At 44.8% G+C, this 15,762-nt stretch overlaps 1 protein-coding gene across 1 annotated transcript in view; it reads right to left on the bottom strand.

Annotated features, from left to right (window-relative positions):
- The window catches only part of LOC138262453 (protein adenylyltransferase SelO-like), a gene marked incomplete at its 5' end in the record, with an annotated part of 306,692 nt that overhangs the window by 116,399 nt on the left and 174,531 nt on the right, over positions 1-15,762 (bottom strand). Inside the window, one exon of the mRNA XM_069212347.1 lies at positions 13,744-13,816. Within this exon, the coding sequence (XP_069068448.1) occupies positions 13,744-13,816 (73 nt within the window). The remainder of the gene's footprint in view (positions 1-13,743; positions 13,817-15,762) is intronic.

Genomic DNA, 15,762 nt, shown 5'->3' with positions numbered 1-15,762 from the left:
ATCACATACAGGAAGAGCAGATCATTGAGGGATTTACTGGTACACAGTTAAACCATGAAATGTACAGGTTTTTGGTTGAAGGAACAACAGCGCTTTTTTTAAGTGTGGTAAGTGTAAGGCTTCTACTGGTAGTGTTAACAACAAAAATGTATGTATTACCCACAGGTAAAGTGGGCAAGATTAACAAATTCATCAACTGTAACTCTGATTACAAGGTGTATGTGCTAGTTTGTCTTTGTGGATTATAGTATATGGGCAGCACGACTTTTCCAGTAAAGAAAAGGATCTTTGAGCATTGGACGGTAATTAAAAAGGTTTTTGGAATGTTTTTCTTTGGAATTGCCAGGGTGGCTCCAAACATCAGTGGAGGTGATAGGGACTTCCTTTTGAGAAGATTGGAATACGAATACATTATCAGGTTGAACAGCAAACATCTGGATAAAGTGAACCAGGCTGAAGAACTTCATGTGCATATTAGTTGACTTGTTGGACTCAGTTTTCTCTCCGTATCCGCAATTCCCTTCGGGTGGTACAGGAGATCATATGGACCACTTAAATGGATGGGGTTGTTTTTAGGCAACCATGATAAGGGGGAAAATATTGTGCTTAGTCAGGCATTGTTTCTTCTTTCTCTTTTTTGCGTATAAATGAGAATTTATTACGTTTTTCTTTTCTCTTCTTATTTTTCATTTCTTTTTCTGGAGTAAGGTTTGGGGGTGGTTTTTCAATGATGTTGCGGTGGTCATGGACTATTCTAAGAATATAAGTGAAACTATGATTCTACATTTGTTTTTATCTTTTGTTGCAGGAGTTTTTAGATGCTTTGGCTACTAGGCAGGGTGATGCCTTACTGTACTGCCACTTGGCACTGAATATTTGCTGTTTGGAATCTATTAACATTTGTCATCCGTGATGCCACTAATCATGTCATGAATGATGTAATATGTGAGGTCATAAGCAGTTCATTACGGTGGCCCAAGTTATAGTTAGCCCATGTAACTGTAACTTTTGAATTTCACTGTTTCTGTACAAGTGAAATGAGAGCCTAACTATAACGTCCCTGTAACCATTGTTTTTTCAGTGAATTTCTAAGGCTCTTTTTTCTATTCTAGTTCCTAACTATAACGTCTCTGTAACCTTTGTTTTTTTTACAGTGGATTTCTAAGGCTCTCTTTTCTATTCTCTTTCCTAACTATAACGTCCCTGTAACCTTTGTTTTTTTTGGTGAATTTCTATCTATACATTTTGTTGGGGTGGAAGGGAGTGTAATACGAGTTACATATCTATTTTTTGTATAGTATTCTTTGGAAAACACGAGGCTCGCAAGACATCTAAAGCTGTCTTTAAGCCAAAACTAAAAATGTACTCCATGCAAGACTATGGAATAGAATTAACGCTATGTAGGTCTAATACAACGCAATAGAATAGGCTACTACCACTAGGTGGCAGCCTAATAGCGATGATACGCAGCAATGTAGATTCATTGATCGCAGCATGTTGGAAAATGGCTATTGTTTAGGAATGATGGTGATGAGCTGGAGGCTAACCGCAATAAAGGAGGGTCAGCTATCATCTCATAGTACCAAAGCAGTGAGAAATACTGTAAATATCTGATCTTTGTCTATTATTTCAATAGTTTTATGCAATGAAAATATTTCAAAAGTATATGTGTAAGGGCTACGTTTGAAATCAGATTAAAGATCAAAAACGTACATGTATAAAGTCCTCTTTGTTCAAAATTAAGCTTAGTGGCTTTAACTTGACAGTCGGCTGCTGACACACGGCCTCTGAGTGGTTTGCAAATAAAAGACCATGTGAAGCCCAAACCCGTCTAGAGGTATCACACTGATTCTCAAACTGCCTTGTGACTAGACATGTGGTTTACATTCAGTACAAACAATGGAAGGAGTGAACCTCACTCCTTAGAAAAGATAAAAAGCGATTACTTTCTAGGTAAATTCTTTCGAAGCTTTCTAAAACAGGACATTACTTACAGTATATTGTACTGTATTGTATTTAAAAAGCACCTTGGGTGTTTTGCTCCCTGGTGGCTATGGTGGGTCCAGACGTATCTCAAAGTAATAGTCAATAACGTAAAGTCTTTAAAATGTATCTGCCAGCAGAATAATCCCAGATAAAAGTTGTGCCAAGTAAGCTATCCCTTTCTGAGAACTGCCGTCGAGAAGAATGAAAAGGCTGCACTGCGAGTAAGTTGTGTGAAAGTGTCTAAAACAGCTGCTAGCATGGTACAATGCTGCCTCCCAGTGTACAACAAGGAGACCCGCATTTAGGTTGTGATCTACTAAAGTTATAAAGCCAGCTATGAATTTAGACACATCAAACAAGTATTTGCAATGCAGTAGGTCTCACATTTGGTTGGGTCAGAACTATTGGCATTGTAAATTCATAATTGGACTTTTCTTATTACATAAATCGGTCAACCCTGCCTCATAATTTCGACTTTTCCTGCCATATAATTCCAGTGGCTCTGCATATAACTAAAGCGTTTCCATTTATCTTTTTCCTCTGTCGCAGCAAAAAATGAAAATGTTGCTATTTAGCATCCTAATTTAAATCTGCCATGCTAAATCCAATAGAATACCATTTTCAACACCCCGCCATCAGATTTGCAACACAATTCCCCCCAAAAAAGACACAAGACAGCCACAGAGGAGAAATAAACTAGAAGGGTCACCCATACATATAAAGAGTGTCCAAACAGTCATAGTGTAATAAATATGTTAAATTGGCCTGAATCATTGTCATAATTGAAATAAGGAGAGATTATTAACCCCTTCGCTGCCAGGCCTTTTCCCCCTCCTGTGCCAGGCCTTTTTTTGCCTATTTGGGGCAGTTCGCGCTTAGGCCCTCATAACTTTTTGTTCACATAAGCTAACCAAGCCAAATTTGCGTCCTTTTTTTCCAACATCCTAGGGATTCTAGAGGTACCCAGACTTTGTGGGTTCCCTTGAAGGAGGCCAAGAAATTGGCCAAAATACAGTGAAAATTTCGTTGTTTTTTTTTAAAATGGAAAAAGTGGCTGCAGAAGAAGGCTTGTGGATTTCCCCCCGAAAATGGCATCAACAGAGTTTGTAGTGCTAAACTCAGCAGCTTCCTAGCTTTCAGGAACAGGCAGACTTGAATCAGAAAACCCAATTTTTCAACACAATTTTGGCATTTTACTGGGGCATACCCCATTTTTGCAATTTTTTGTGCTTTCAGCCTCCTTCCAGTCAGTGACAGGAATGGGCATGAAACCAATGCTGGATCCCAGAAACCTAACCATTTCTGAAAAGTAGACAAAATTCTGAATTCAGCAAGGGGTCATTTGTGTAGATCCTACAAGGGTTTCCTACAGAAAATAACAGCTGAAAAAGAAAAATATTGAAATTGAGGTGAAAAACACATCACTTTTTCTCTATGTTTTACTCTGTAACTTTTCCCTGCAATGTCAGATTATGGAAAGCAATATACCGTTACATCTGCTGGACTCCTCTGGTTGCGGGGATATATAGGGCTTGTAGGTTCATCAAGAACCCGAGGAACCCAGAGCCAATAAATGAGCTGCACCCTGCAGTGCGTTTTCATTCTATACCGGGTATACAGCAATTCATTTGCTGAAATATAAAGAGTAAAAAATTGCTATCAAGAAAACCTTTGCATTTCCAAAAAGGGCACAAGATAAGGTGCTGAGGAGCAGTGGTTATTTGCACATCTCTGAATTCCGGGGTGACCATACAAGCATGTGAATTATAGGGAATTTCTCAAATAGATGTCTTTTTTACACACTCTCCTATATTTGGAAGGAAAAAATGTAGAGAAAGACAAGGGGCAATAGCACTTGTTTTGCTAATCTATGTTCCCCCAAGTCTCCCGATAAAAATGATACCTCACTTGCGTGGGTAGGCCTAGCGCCCGCGACAGGAAACGCCCCAAAGCGCAACGTGGACACATCGACAATTTTGGGAGAAAACAGAGGTGTTTTTTGCGAAGTGCCTAACTGTAGATTTTGGCCTCTAGCTCAGCCGGCACCTAGGGAAACCTACCAAACCTGTGCATTTCTGAAAACTAGAGACCTAGGGGAATCCAAGGAGGGGTGACTTGCGGGGCTCGGACCAGGTTCTGTTACCCAGAATCCTTTGCAAACCTCAACATTTGGCTAAAAAAACACATGTCCCTCACATTTCTGTGGCAGAAAGTTCTGGAATCTGAGAGGAGCTACAAATTTCCTTCCACCCAGCGTTCCCCCAAGTCTCCCGATAAAAATGATACCTCACTTGCGTGGGTAGGCCTAGCGCCGGCGACAGGAAACACCCCAAAGCGCAACGTGGACACATCCTAAATTTTGGAAAAAAACAGAGGTGTTTTTTGCGAAGTGCCTACCTGTAGATTTTGGCCTCTAGCTCAGCCGGCACCTAGGGAAACCTACCAAACCTGTGCATTTCTGAAAACTAGAGACCTAGGGGAATCCAAGGAGGGGTGACTTGCGGGGCTCGGACCAGGTTCTGTTACCCAGAATCCTTTGCAAACCTCAAAATTTGGCTAAAAAAACACATGTCCCTCACATTTCTGTGGCAGAAAGTTCTGGAATCTGAGAGGAGCTACAAATTTCCTTCCACCCAGCGTTCCCCCAAGTCTCCCGATAAAAATGATACCTCACTTGCATGGGTAGGCCTAGCGCCGGCGACAGGAAACACCCCAAAGCGCAACGTGGACACATCCTAAATTTTGGAAAAAAACAGAGGTGTTTTTTGCGAAGTGCCTACCTGTAGATTTTGGCCTCTAGCTCAGCCGGCACCTAGGGAAACCTACCAAACCTGTGCATTTCTGAAAACTAGAGACCTAGGGGAATCCAAGGAGGGGTGACTTGCGGGGCTCGGACCAGGTTCTGTTACCCAGAATCCTTTGCAAACCTCAACATTTGGCTAAAAAAACACATGTCCCTCACATTTCTGTGGCAGAAAGTTCTGGAATCTGAGAGGAGTTACAAATTTCCTTCCACCCACCGTTCCCCCAAGTCTCCCGATAAAAATGATACCTCACTTGCGTGGGTAGGCCTAGCGCCGGCGACAGGAAACACCCCAAAGCGCAACGTGGACACATCCTAAATTTTGGAAAAAAACAGAGGTGTTTTTTGCGAAGTGCCTACCTGTAGATTTTGGCCTCTAGCTCAGCCGGCACCTAGCGAAACCTACCAAACCTGTGCATTTCTGAAAACTAGAGACCTAGGGGAATCCAAGGAGGGGTGACTTGCGGGGCTCGGACCAGGTTCTGTTACCCAGAATCCTTTGCAAACCTCAAAATTTGGCTAAAAAAACACATGTCCCTCACATTTCTGTGGCAGAAAGTTCTGGAATCTGAGAGGAGCTACAAATTTCCTTCCACCCAGCGTTCCCCCAAGTCTCCCGATAAAAATGATACCTCACTTGCATGGGTAGGCCTAGCGCCGGCGACAGGAAACACCCCAAAGCGCAACGTGGACACATCCTAAATTTTGGAAAAAAACAGAGGTGTTTTTTGCGAAGTGCCTACCTGTAGATTTTGGCCTCTAGCTCAGCCGGCACCTAGGGAAACCTACCAAACCTGTGCATTTCTGAAAACTAGAGACCTAGGGGAATCCAAGGAGGGGTGACTTGCGGGGCTTGGACCAGGTTCTGTTACCCAGAATCCTTTGCAAACCTCAAAATTTGGCTAAAAAGACACATGTCCCTCACATTTCTGTGGCAGAAAGTTCTGGAATCTGAGAGGAGCCACAAATTTCCTTCTACCCAGCGTTCCCCCAAGTCTCCCGATAAAAATGATACCTCACTTGTGTGGGTAGGACTAGCGCCCACGAAAGGAAAGGGCCCAAAACACAACGTGGACACATCACATTTTTTTATAAAAAGCAGTGCCTACCTGTGGATTTTGGCCTGTAGCTCAGCCGACACCTGAGGAAACCTAGCAAACCAGTGCATTTTTGAAAACTAGAAACCCAGGGGAATCCAAGATGGGGTGACTTGCGGGGCTCTGACCAGGTTATGTTACCCAGAATCCTTTGCAAACATCAAAATTTGGCCCAAAAAACACTTTTTCCTCTCATTTCGGTGACAGAAAGTTCTTGAATCTGAGAGGAGCCACAAATTTCCTTCCACCCAGCGTTCCCCTAAGTCTCTCGATAAAAATGGTACATCACTTCTGTGGGTAGGCCTAGCGCCCACAAAAGGAAATGGCCCAAAACACAACGTGGACACAACATATTTTTTCACAGAAAACAGAGGTGTTTTTTGCAAGGTGCCTACCTGTGGTGTTTGGCCTGTAGCTCAGCCGGCCCCGGGAGGGGGGGAGGGGGGGGGGGGGCAGAAATGCCCTAAAATAAATTTGCCCCCCCAACCCCCACCCTCTCCCGCCGGGAGCGACCCTTGCCTACGGGGTCGCTCCCCCTGCGTGACATTGGCACCAATAAACAAATCCCGGTGCCTAGTGGTTTCTGCCCCCTTGGGGGCAGGTTGACCTAAACTCAGCCAATCTGCCCCCAAGGGGGGCAGAAATGGCCTAAATACAATTTGTCCCCCAGGGGAGCGACTTTTGCCTGATGGGTCGCTCCCCCATCTCTAAAAAAAAAAAACAAAGAAAAAAAAGAAAAATTCCCCTGGCGCCTAGAGGTTTCTGCCCCCCGGGGGCAGATCGGCCTAACAATAGGCCGATCTGCCCCCCGGGGGGGCAGAAATGGCCTAAAATAAATTTCCCCCCCCAACACCCACCCCCCCCCGGGAGCGACCCTTGCCTACGGGGTCGCTCCCCCTGCGTGACATTGGCGCCAAAAAACAAATCCCCGGTGCCTAGTGGTTTCTGCCCCCTTGGGGGCAGATTGACCTAAAATTGGCCAATCTGCCCCCAGGGGGGCAGAAATGGTCTAAATACAATTTGCCCCCCCAGGGGAGCGACCCTTGCCTGATGGGTCGCTCCCCATCTCTAAAAAAAGAAACAACAAAAAAAAAAACCACACAAAAAAAATTGCCCTGGCGCCTAGAGTGTTCTGCCCCCCCCCCCGGGGGCAGTTCGGCCTAATAATAGGCCGATCTGTCCCCCGGGGGGGCAGAAATGGCCTAAAATAAATTTGCCCCCCCAACCCCCACCCCCCCCCCCGGGAGCGACCCTTGCCTACGGGGTCGCTCCCCCTGCGTGACATTGGCGCCAAAAAACAAATCCCCGGTGCCTAGTGGTTTCTGCCCCCTTGGGGGCAGATTGACCTAAAATTGGCCAATCTGCCCCCAGGGGGGCAGAAATGGTCTAAATACAATTTGCCCCCCCCCCAGGGGAGCGACCCTTGCCTGATGGGTCGCTCCCCATCTCTAAAAAAAGAAACAACAAAAAAAAAAAACACAAAAAAAAAATTGCCCTGGCGCCTAGAGTGTTCTGCCCCCCCCCCCCGGGGGCAGTTCAGCCTAATAATAGGCCGATCTGTCCCCCGGGGGGGCAGAAATGGCCTAAAATAAATTTGCCCCCCCAACCCCCCCCCCCCCCCCGGGAGCGACCCTTGCCTACGGGGTTGCTCCCCCTGCGTGACATTGGCGCCAAAAAACAAATCCCCGGTGCCTAGTGGTTTCTGCCCCCTTGGGGGCAGATTGACCTAAAATCGGCCAATCTGCCCCCAGTGGGGCAGAAATGGTCTAAATACAATTTGCCCCCCAGGGGAGCGACCCTTGCCTGATGGGTCGCTCCCCATCTCTAAAAAAAAGAAAGAACAAAAAAAAAAAACACCCAAAAAAAATTTGCCCTGGCGCCTAGAGGTTTCTTCCCCCCCTGGGGGCAGATCGGCCTAATAATAGGCCGATATGCCCCCAGGGGGGGCAGAAATGGCCTAAAATAAATTGCCCTCCCCCCCAGGGAGCGACCCTTGCCTAAGGGGTCGCTCCCTTTGCGTGAAATTCACGCAAAGAAAAAACTCCCTGGTGTCTAGTGGTTTCTACCCCCCTTGGGGGCAGATTGGCCTCATCAAAATAGGCCAATCTGCCCCCAAGGGGGGCAGAAATGGGCAAAATATAATTTTCCCCCAAGGGGAGCGACCCTTGCCTAAGGGGTCGCTCCCTACCAAAAAAAAAAAAATGAAACAAAAAAAAAAAAATGGTCCCTGGTGCCTAGAGGTTTCTGCCCCCCCTGGGGGCAGATCGGCCTAATAGTAGGCCGATCTGCCCCCAGGGGGGGCAGAAAAGGCCTTCCCGAAAATATGCCCCCCCTGGGAGCGACCCTTGCCCAAGGGGTCGCTCCCTTTTGTCAATAACAATAAAAAAAAAAAATAATCCCTGGTGTCTAGTGGTTTCTACCCCCCTTGGGGGCAGATTGGCCTCTTCAAAATAGGCCAATCTGCCCCCAAGGGGGGCAGAAATGGCCAAAATATAATTTTCCCCCAAGGGGAGCGACCCTTGCCTAAGGGGTCGCTCCCCACCTCAATAAAAAAAAATGAAACAAAAAAAAAAAAATGGTCCCTGGTGCCTAGAGGTTTCTGCCCCCCCTGGGGGCAGATCGGCCTAATAAGGCTGATCTGCCCCCAGGGGGGGCAGAAAAGGCCTTTTAAAAAAAATGCCCCCCCTGGGAGCGACCCTTGCCCAAGGGGTCACTCCCTTTTGTCAATTTCAAAGAAAAAAAAAAAATCCCTGGTGTCTAGTGGGGTTTCAAAAGCCGGATTGCAAGCAATCCGGCTTTTGAAACCCTCGGAGGGACTTCAAAGGGAAGGAAATACTTTTCCTTCCCTTTGAAGCCCCTCCGGGCCTCCCAAGTGATTGAAAAAGAAATGCTTTTGCATTTCTTTTTCAATCGCGCTGGAAGCAGAGCTTCCAGCGCAACGAGGGAGGCCCCTGTGACACATCAGCGCGCGCGCGCTGACGTCACAGGGGGGGGTGGGGGGGGGGGGTCGGGGGTGGAAGGGGAAGGTCTTCCCCTTCCATCCCCGACTTGGGGGGGGAAGGGGGGTGCACGGGGGCGCGCTAGCGCGCCCCCAAGTTCCCCTGTGCCATGGACGAGATGATCTCGTCCAAGGCACAGGGGAACTGTAGCCTTGGACGAGATCATCTCGTCCAAGGCACCCAAGAGGTTAAAACACATAAATTATCATATAAACCTATATGAGAAATAAACTTTTGGCATTAGACTGTAATGCACAAAACAGCCCCTAGAGGGCACCAAAACCAAAAATATAATTTGTAAGAAACATGGTCATGTAACCATATTGTTAGCCGCTAGATGGTATAACCCCCCTCCCCCAAAAGCAGGAGAAAGTAATGCAGGTTACGATATACTTAGCCCCTAGAGGGTGTTTTAGGGCTAGCAGGCCTAGTGCAATATTACAAACAAGGCCTTTAACACAAAACCTGTCCCAGCTGTAAAACAAAAGTTCTAGTCGGGAGAAAGCTTAAAAACACTGTTTGGTGAGAGGGGTTATTATTTTGGAGTCCCCACTAATGTAGTGTGGGGACCCAGACATGATGTAGACAGAAAGAGTGTTTTGAAGGTTGTTCCATTGTCCTAGGACCACCACAGGTTGAGTTATGAGTCCAAATATGTTGTAAAAGTAATACCCTACAAAGCATTATGTGGTGAGTTTTCGTGCTGCGTATATTACAGTATGTTGACTGCAATGTTCAGAACAGTCCCTCGAGGTCACCACAATAAAAATAGCATTTGGAAGAAATGTGGTCATGTAACCACAGAGTCAGCCCTTAAGAGAGCATAACCACATGAAAAAAGAGAAAGTAATGCAGAGTAAATATATATTTAGCTCCTAGAATACTAGTGCACAATACACCTTCAAGGCTAGAAGGTTTATTGCAAAGACATTACAAACAAGGTTCATAAAATATAACTTCTCTCAGCTGTGAAATGAATGTTCCATCCTTGAGAGGGCTTAAACAGATAATGAATGGTGGTAGGGGTTATTATTTTAGAGTCCCCACTAACAGAGTGAGGGACCGGAGTTGATGTAGACAGAAAGAACAAAATGTGGTCAATGTTTTGAAGGTGGTCCCATTGTCCCATGACCACCACAGGCTGAGATATGAGCAAAAAATGTTTTGTAAAAGTAATGCCACGCAAAGCATTATGGGCAAGTTTCCGTGCCACAAATATTTTAGTAGGTTGATATGACTGTAATGCTTAGAACAGTCCCTAGAGGACACCACAAAGAAAATAGCATTTGTAAGTTCCAGCCATGAGTGCCTAAAAAGGCACTGAATGGTGGGAGGGGTTATTATTTTGCTGTCCTACTAACCTAGTGTGGGGACCCAGAGATGATGTAGACAAAAAAAGCATGTTGAGCTGAACGTTTTGTAGGTGGTTCTATTGTCCTAGGACCACCACAGGTGATGTTATGAGTAAAAATATTTTTTAAAGTAATGCCCTGCAAAGCATTATGGGGCGAGTCTCGAGTGTAGTGAAAATTGTAGTATCGGCTCTCCCGCTGTGCTGGGAGAGCCACTTTCGCTTTGATGATTACTGTTTTACGTAAAGCATTTACCACTTTCATGTGTTTTAAGGGTTGAGTCACAAGAAATGACTGATTAAATAACTGTGAACAATGTCACCAATACCGCTGATCGAGTTCCTGCCATTATGCCTGTTCGCCCTGTAAGCGCCACGGCCGCCATGCAGCACGAAGGGGATAGACAAAAGAAAAAAAAATAGTTCACCCACGCTGAAGTATATCAGCAATCGTGCAATAATCTATGTAACAGGGGCAGTCTGCAATACGTGACAAAAACAGCCTCAAGACGGGACAAACGTAAAGCATTTACCAATGACGTCTAGTAATTTTTGAAAGGCAAGCCCAGGAATGGGTGATGAGTGTGAGATGGGCGTAGTTAAAAGCCCACAAGACCTACAAAAGGTCAAAGCACTTGCGCTCGACCTACAAAGGATAGAAAATATCACCATGTTGATGTTTATTCAATAATTTGACTCATCAGTAACTTTCAGATTTCTGGATTTTTTATAATAAACGTGAACTATTGTGAGTTTACAATCCTGTTGCAAGCGTTGTCCCTTGCAGTTCGACAATTCAATTAGTCAAAAACATTGTTTGGTGCGTTAATCAGCAAGACTCATTTCTGGGCACACGTAGAACCGAGGACCTAATAATAAACAAAGTTGCTGAACGGAGCATGGTCTGAACCAGCAAGGTAAACAATATCACAGATGCAGGTAGGCCAGAGAACCTAAGGGAAGAGCCAAAACAGGGGGTGCTGCTTCGCTCTGAGAGCCAAAGCATTTGGGCAAGGGAGCAAAATTATCATTGTGCTTTGACATGCTGCTGTGGTAGTGAGGAGGAGCAGTGGCAGGCTGACCCATAAGTGGATACTGACATGCTCTAACAGGCTAGTGCCCCTGACAGGCAGTCACAAAACAGGATTCTTTTACATACTGTTCTGATTCCAGGAGAACATTTTGCACCTAGAAATATGCGCCAATCAGTGTCACAAACTTGAAATCTCTATATCTCGGTACGAGCTGGTTATGGTCACTATTTTTAGGTCGCAGGGGCACCTACAAGTCTAGAGACACCAAATTAAATTGTTGGTACCTGCCGGAGGCAATGGACTCACTGACCTAAAGTTAGGGTACAATCTCGCAATATAACCAGGATATCAGAAAACTGTTAGTCTCACAAATAAATCAATGGTACAGTGTTTGTATGACTAGATCCAGCAGACAGAACACACTTCAGGGGTCTAGACTCAAAGAAGGAAACATAGATGCTCCTCTCCCATCTCAGGGAAAGGTGATATAGAGTCCCACAAAGTAATGAGGGGAGGGGTTAACAAACATGATTAACTCATGCTTCTGTCTACCAGTGTGTCTCAAGCAGCAATATAAATGTATTAATGTATGACAGGATTTGTTTTATGATGTGTTGTAGGCAATCTGAGATAGTTGCTTCAGAGTGCACTATATCTTGGAAGGTAGTCAGCAGAGGAAAGGATGGTAGGCCGACAAAGGCAATATGGTATGTGCTGTTAATATGTAGCAATGTCTGGAATACATAGATTTATTCTCAATCACTTTATTAACAAAATTACTGAGGTAGGGGGGTCACTGGACAGGCAGGGGCTTCTGGGCCACAACGTGGTGATTGGGGTCATTTGCTTCTTGTTTGTGTGGGCGCATCCTATTATGGTTCTGCAAGTACACATTTTGTGCACTTAAATCTCAAGGCAGCGAGGGCAAGCAGTAAAGGGCTTCTCAGGAAAGTGGTGAGGGGGACATCGATTCAGAACTCAACAGTCAAAAAACAGGCACAATGACGTATGGCCAGCGCAGTGCTTGTCTCAGTAAAACAAGAAGTACTTCAATAGCACAGCAAAATGAAATACTACACACAGTTATGTGTGTTCTAGTACAGGGTTGTAAACATACAAGAAGGCTCTAACCAATCTGTATGCTTCCACACCAACAGTGTCCTAAAGCAAGTGCTACATTTCCTGCCCCACTACAGTATTATATCTCAGTAATTGCCGTTTCCATACTACTATGGTGACATGGAAGTGAAGGAAAACTCTTGAGCGACAACACGCATGGCTCTTATCAGTACCTCTGTGGAAGCATTTGATATCCACCATGCCCTTCACATTAAGGCTGTTGGTCTTCAATACAATGTAATGGTTCCTCAAACCCATAATGAGGCGACCCTCATAATCCTAGGCTGCCAGATCTTTCCCAGTTAGGGTATTTGCAATACCCACATACGGGACTTTGACATAATCTAGCGCAGAATTAACTAGTGCTGCAACTACATGAGCCATTACATCAGCCAGGGTCAAATGGACAATTTTGTCACAGTGTGAATGATAAAAGAAGACATTTTCAATTGGAGGATTCACATTTGTGTCCAGGTGAATCTGATGGTTGCAAAATAATGGGTGAGGAGATTAAAGAGAGCTGAATTGGCTAGAAGATGCCTTGTGTCGAACAGTATCACCTACAGTTTTTGCCCCACTTAATTGCAGCCGACTGTCATGCAACCACTCCTGATTCTTTGTAGGCATCCTGTAAGGTTCTCTTAGTCCAGAGCAATCTGTGTGCCTTTGGCATCAGTACAAGATGACAGCATATAGAGGATAAAGTCTGATAATAAAATGGCAGGAGGGAAGGGTGGAAACTCTGCGGAAACCACAATCTAGCAGGAGTGGGGAGGACTAAAAAGTGTCTTGGTGTCACCCTAGATGCCCTGTCAGCTCAGAAAGATTGAACCCAGACCTAGGGCGTTTTGTTTTGGAAATTAAGGAGTGAAACGAAGAGGAAAGTGTGATCTCATACCAGAGGTTACTTCTTGTAACTGGTGTCATCAGGGGACTGCAAAATCACTGACAATGGCATCTTAAGAGTAGGGTTTGGCTGCCAAAACGAAAACCTTGGATTGTGGCTTAACACCAAGAGAGTGAATGTCCAAGGCAAGTCCCAGTTTCAAGGACATGTTGAGTGGTGCTAGCATCATGGTGTCATTTATAAAGGTTGGAGCTAACCTATAAAGAGTAATGACCACCTGTCACATTTGGGTTTGAAAATTAGATGAAGTTTCTCCCGCTAAGCCTGATAAAGTAGTGTGCCTGTCAGTGACCTACTTGGTAATGATCCTCACTCAGAGACAGCTTTAGTTAGTTTTGCTAAAGAAGTCTCTTGCTTCATTCTTTATATTGGAAACATCAAACCACAATAATTACCAACAGCAATGATAATCCTGAATTGTAATAGTTACAAAAATATATATATTACCATGAGCAAACCCTACTGACATCCACAGTGCAATCAGGTTTGCAGTCTCAGAAAGTACTCTTGAGAAGAACTCCTGAAATAAAATAAGTAGTAAACTTACATTCAGTCTTCAGTAATATAGGTGGAATCAAAATTATTATTTATTTTGAGAGAACTATAATAGGTATCTAGAACCCCTGGCCCTAAGGTCCTCATTACGAGGCCTGCAGTATCGCAATGGCGGTCAGACTGCAGCAGACAGGGCGGTCTGACCGCCCCATTATGACTGTGGCGAAGCCACCACGGTCCAACCGCCGACACCGCCAGGATGCAGCCAGCCTGCATCCTGGCAGTTCCATCGGTTGTAATCCGCCAGGGCATTACGAGTCCCCATCCGCCAGGAATGGGGGTGTCGGGGGACCCCTGCACTTAGCGTGGGAGGTGCAGGGGCCCCCATGCACAGGCCCATCACCTATTTCACTTCCCGAATATCAGGCAGTAAAATGCACGACGGATGCTGTCACACCCGATGCACCACAACATTGCCGCAGGCTCAATTTTCGAGCAGGCGTCAATGTTGTGGTGAGTGTTCCGCTGGGACAGCAGGCGAAAATGCTGTTTTAGCCCGCTGGCCCAGCGGAACACTCCTAATATGGCGGGCAAAAGACCTCCAGTACTGGCGGTCTTTTGGCTGCAGGGGCTTCAGCGATCAGTCGTAATGAGGCTTAAAGTGTTTATTATTGTAGTAATCGTCAATCTAAAATTATAAAATAACATTTGACAAACCTAAAAGAGTCTCACTCTTGGTGCATTGTGCAGTTTGATGACAAAAAAACGAGGTAGACTGAGCTTTAGTCTTTAGAAATTATACTTTCCTTCTGACATATTCACAGGGTTGCCTCAGGACTTCTTTGAACTACAACAATTTTGCAGATGCAGCACTTCTTACACCAATGCACCCCACAAATCTTCACACAAAGTGATATGCTTAGCAAAAAAAAACAACAAACTTTTAATGCTGGAAACAAACTTTTAATGCTGGAAATATAATATCGCACATATTGCACCACTCAAGAAGATTCTCTATGTACTGGGGTGATGGGTTGCTTGCTGTTTGGTTACTTATATGTGTCTTAAGCTTCCAGAAGCCTTGATCGCGAAGTCAAAGAGACTGAAGAACATAGTGGACCCTTGCAGTTTTTGCAACTACAACTATGTGTATAGTATTTGCCAGGTTCACAATAGGCTAGCGATAAAGCAGCATTTTCAACCCTTTTTGAAAATGGCCTACTTCTGATCTGGCTCAATTTCGATTTCTAACCTCTTAAACCTCACATTCCTGCAGGAACCATGTAAAAGCAGCTATACTTCAAACATGTCCATTGCAGGTGTACAGCCTTCTAGACTCTTGACCTGCAACTGTTCAATGCTCTTCTGCTCCAGTTTCTTCGGATCTCTGACTATTTCCCATTCTGAAAGCTTTTAAATGGGCTCCCTCTTTGTATAGGATGTCCTTGTTCCATGATGCTGTCCAGTAACAATTTTATAAATGAATAAATACTAAGCACATTTGTGCATAACTAAATCTTAGAAAATCATTCCTAGAAAATATTTTACAAAAGGCAGCATATGTAGAGCAGAACATGACTTAGTTCATGTTTTCTTCTGCTCAGCGGACACTTTGCCTACCAGTTAATGCCAGGCTGCTCCTTAGAGATGGTGCTGCAGTGAGCTGAGTTACAAAACAAGTTACTTACCTGTAACTACAGTTCTCCAGTATTGGTACCTTTCATAAATTCACATGCTTGAATCATCCCCGTCGTCGAAGTGGGAGTCCCACGGTACATAAAATAGCAATAATTAACAAATAAATATTTTTTGCCATAGGCTATAATGGAAATACCAGTCACTCATATAGCCTATCCAGGTCCTTTTGTGAAAAGGACCCAAACTTGCCTGCTGACCAATCAGGCACCAACACTCTCCAGAGAAGCTCCTTCCCTCAGATTTTCCAGCACGAGAGTGAAAAATTATTACCTG

The sequence above is a fragment of the Pleurodeles waltl genome, chromosome 10 (genome assembly GCF_031143425.1).
Source record: "Pleurodeles waltl isolate 20211129_DDA chromosome 10, aPleWal1.hap1.20221129, whole genome shotgun sequence".
Classification (NCBI taxonomy): domain Eukaryota; kingdom Metazoa; phylum Chordata; class Amphibia; order Caudata; family Salamandridae; genus Pleurodeles; species Pleurodeles waltl.
Note: the sequence above shows the minus strand (reverse complement) of the source record. Positions and strands in the feature narration are given on the sequence as shown.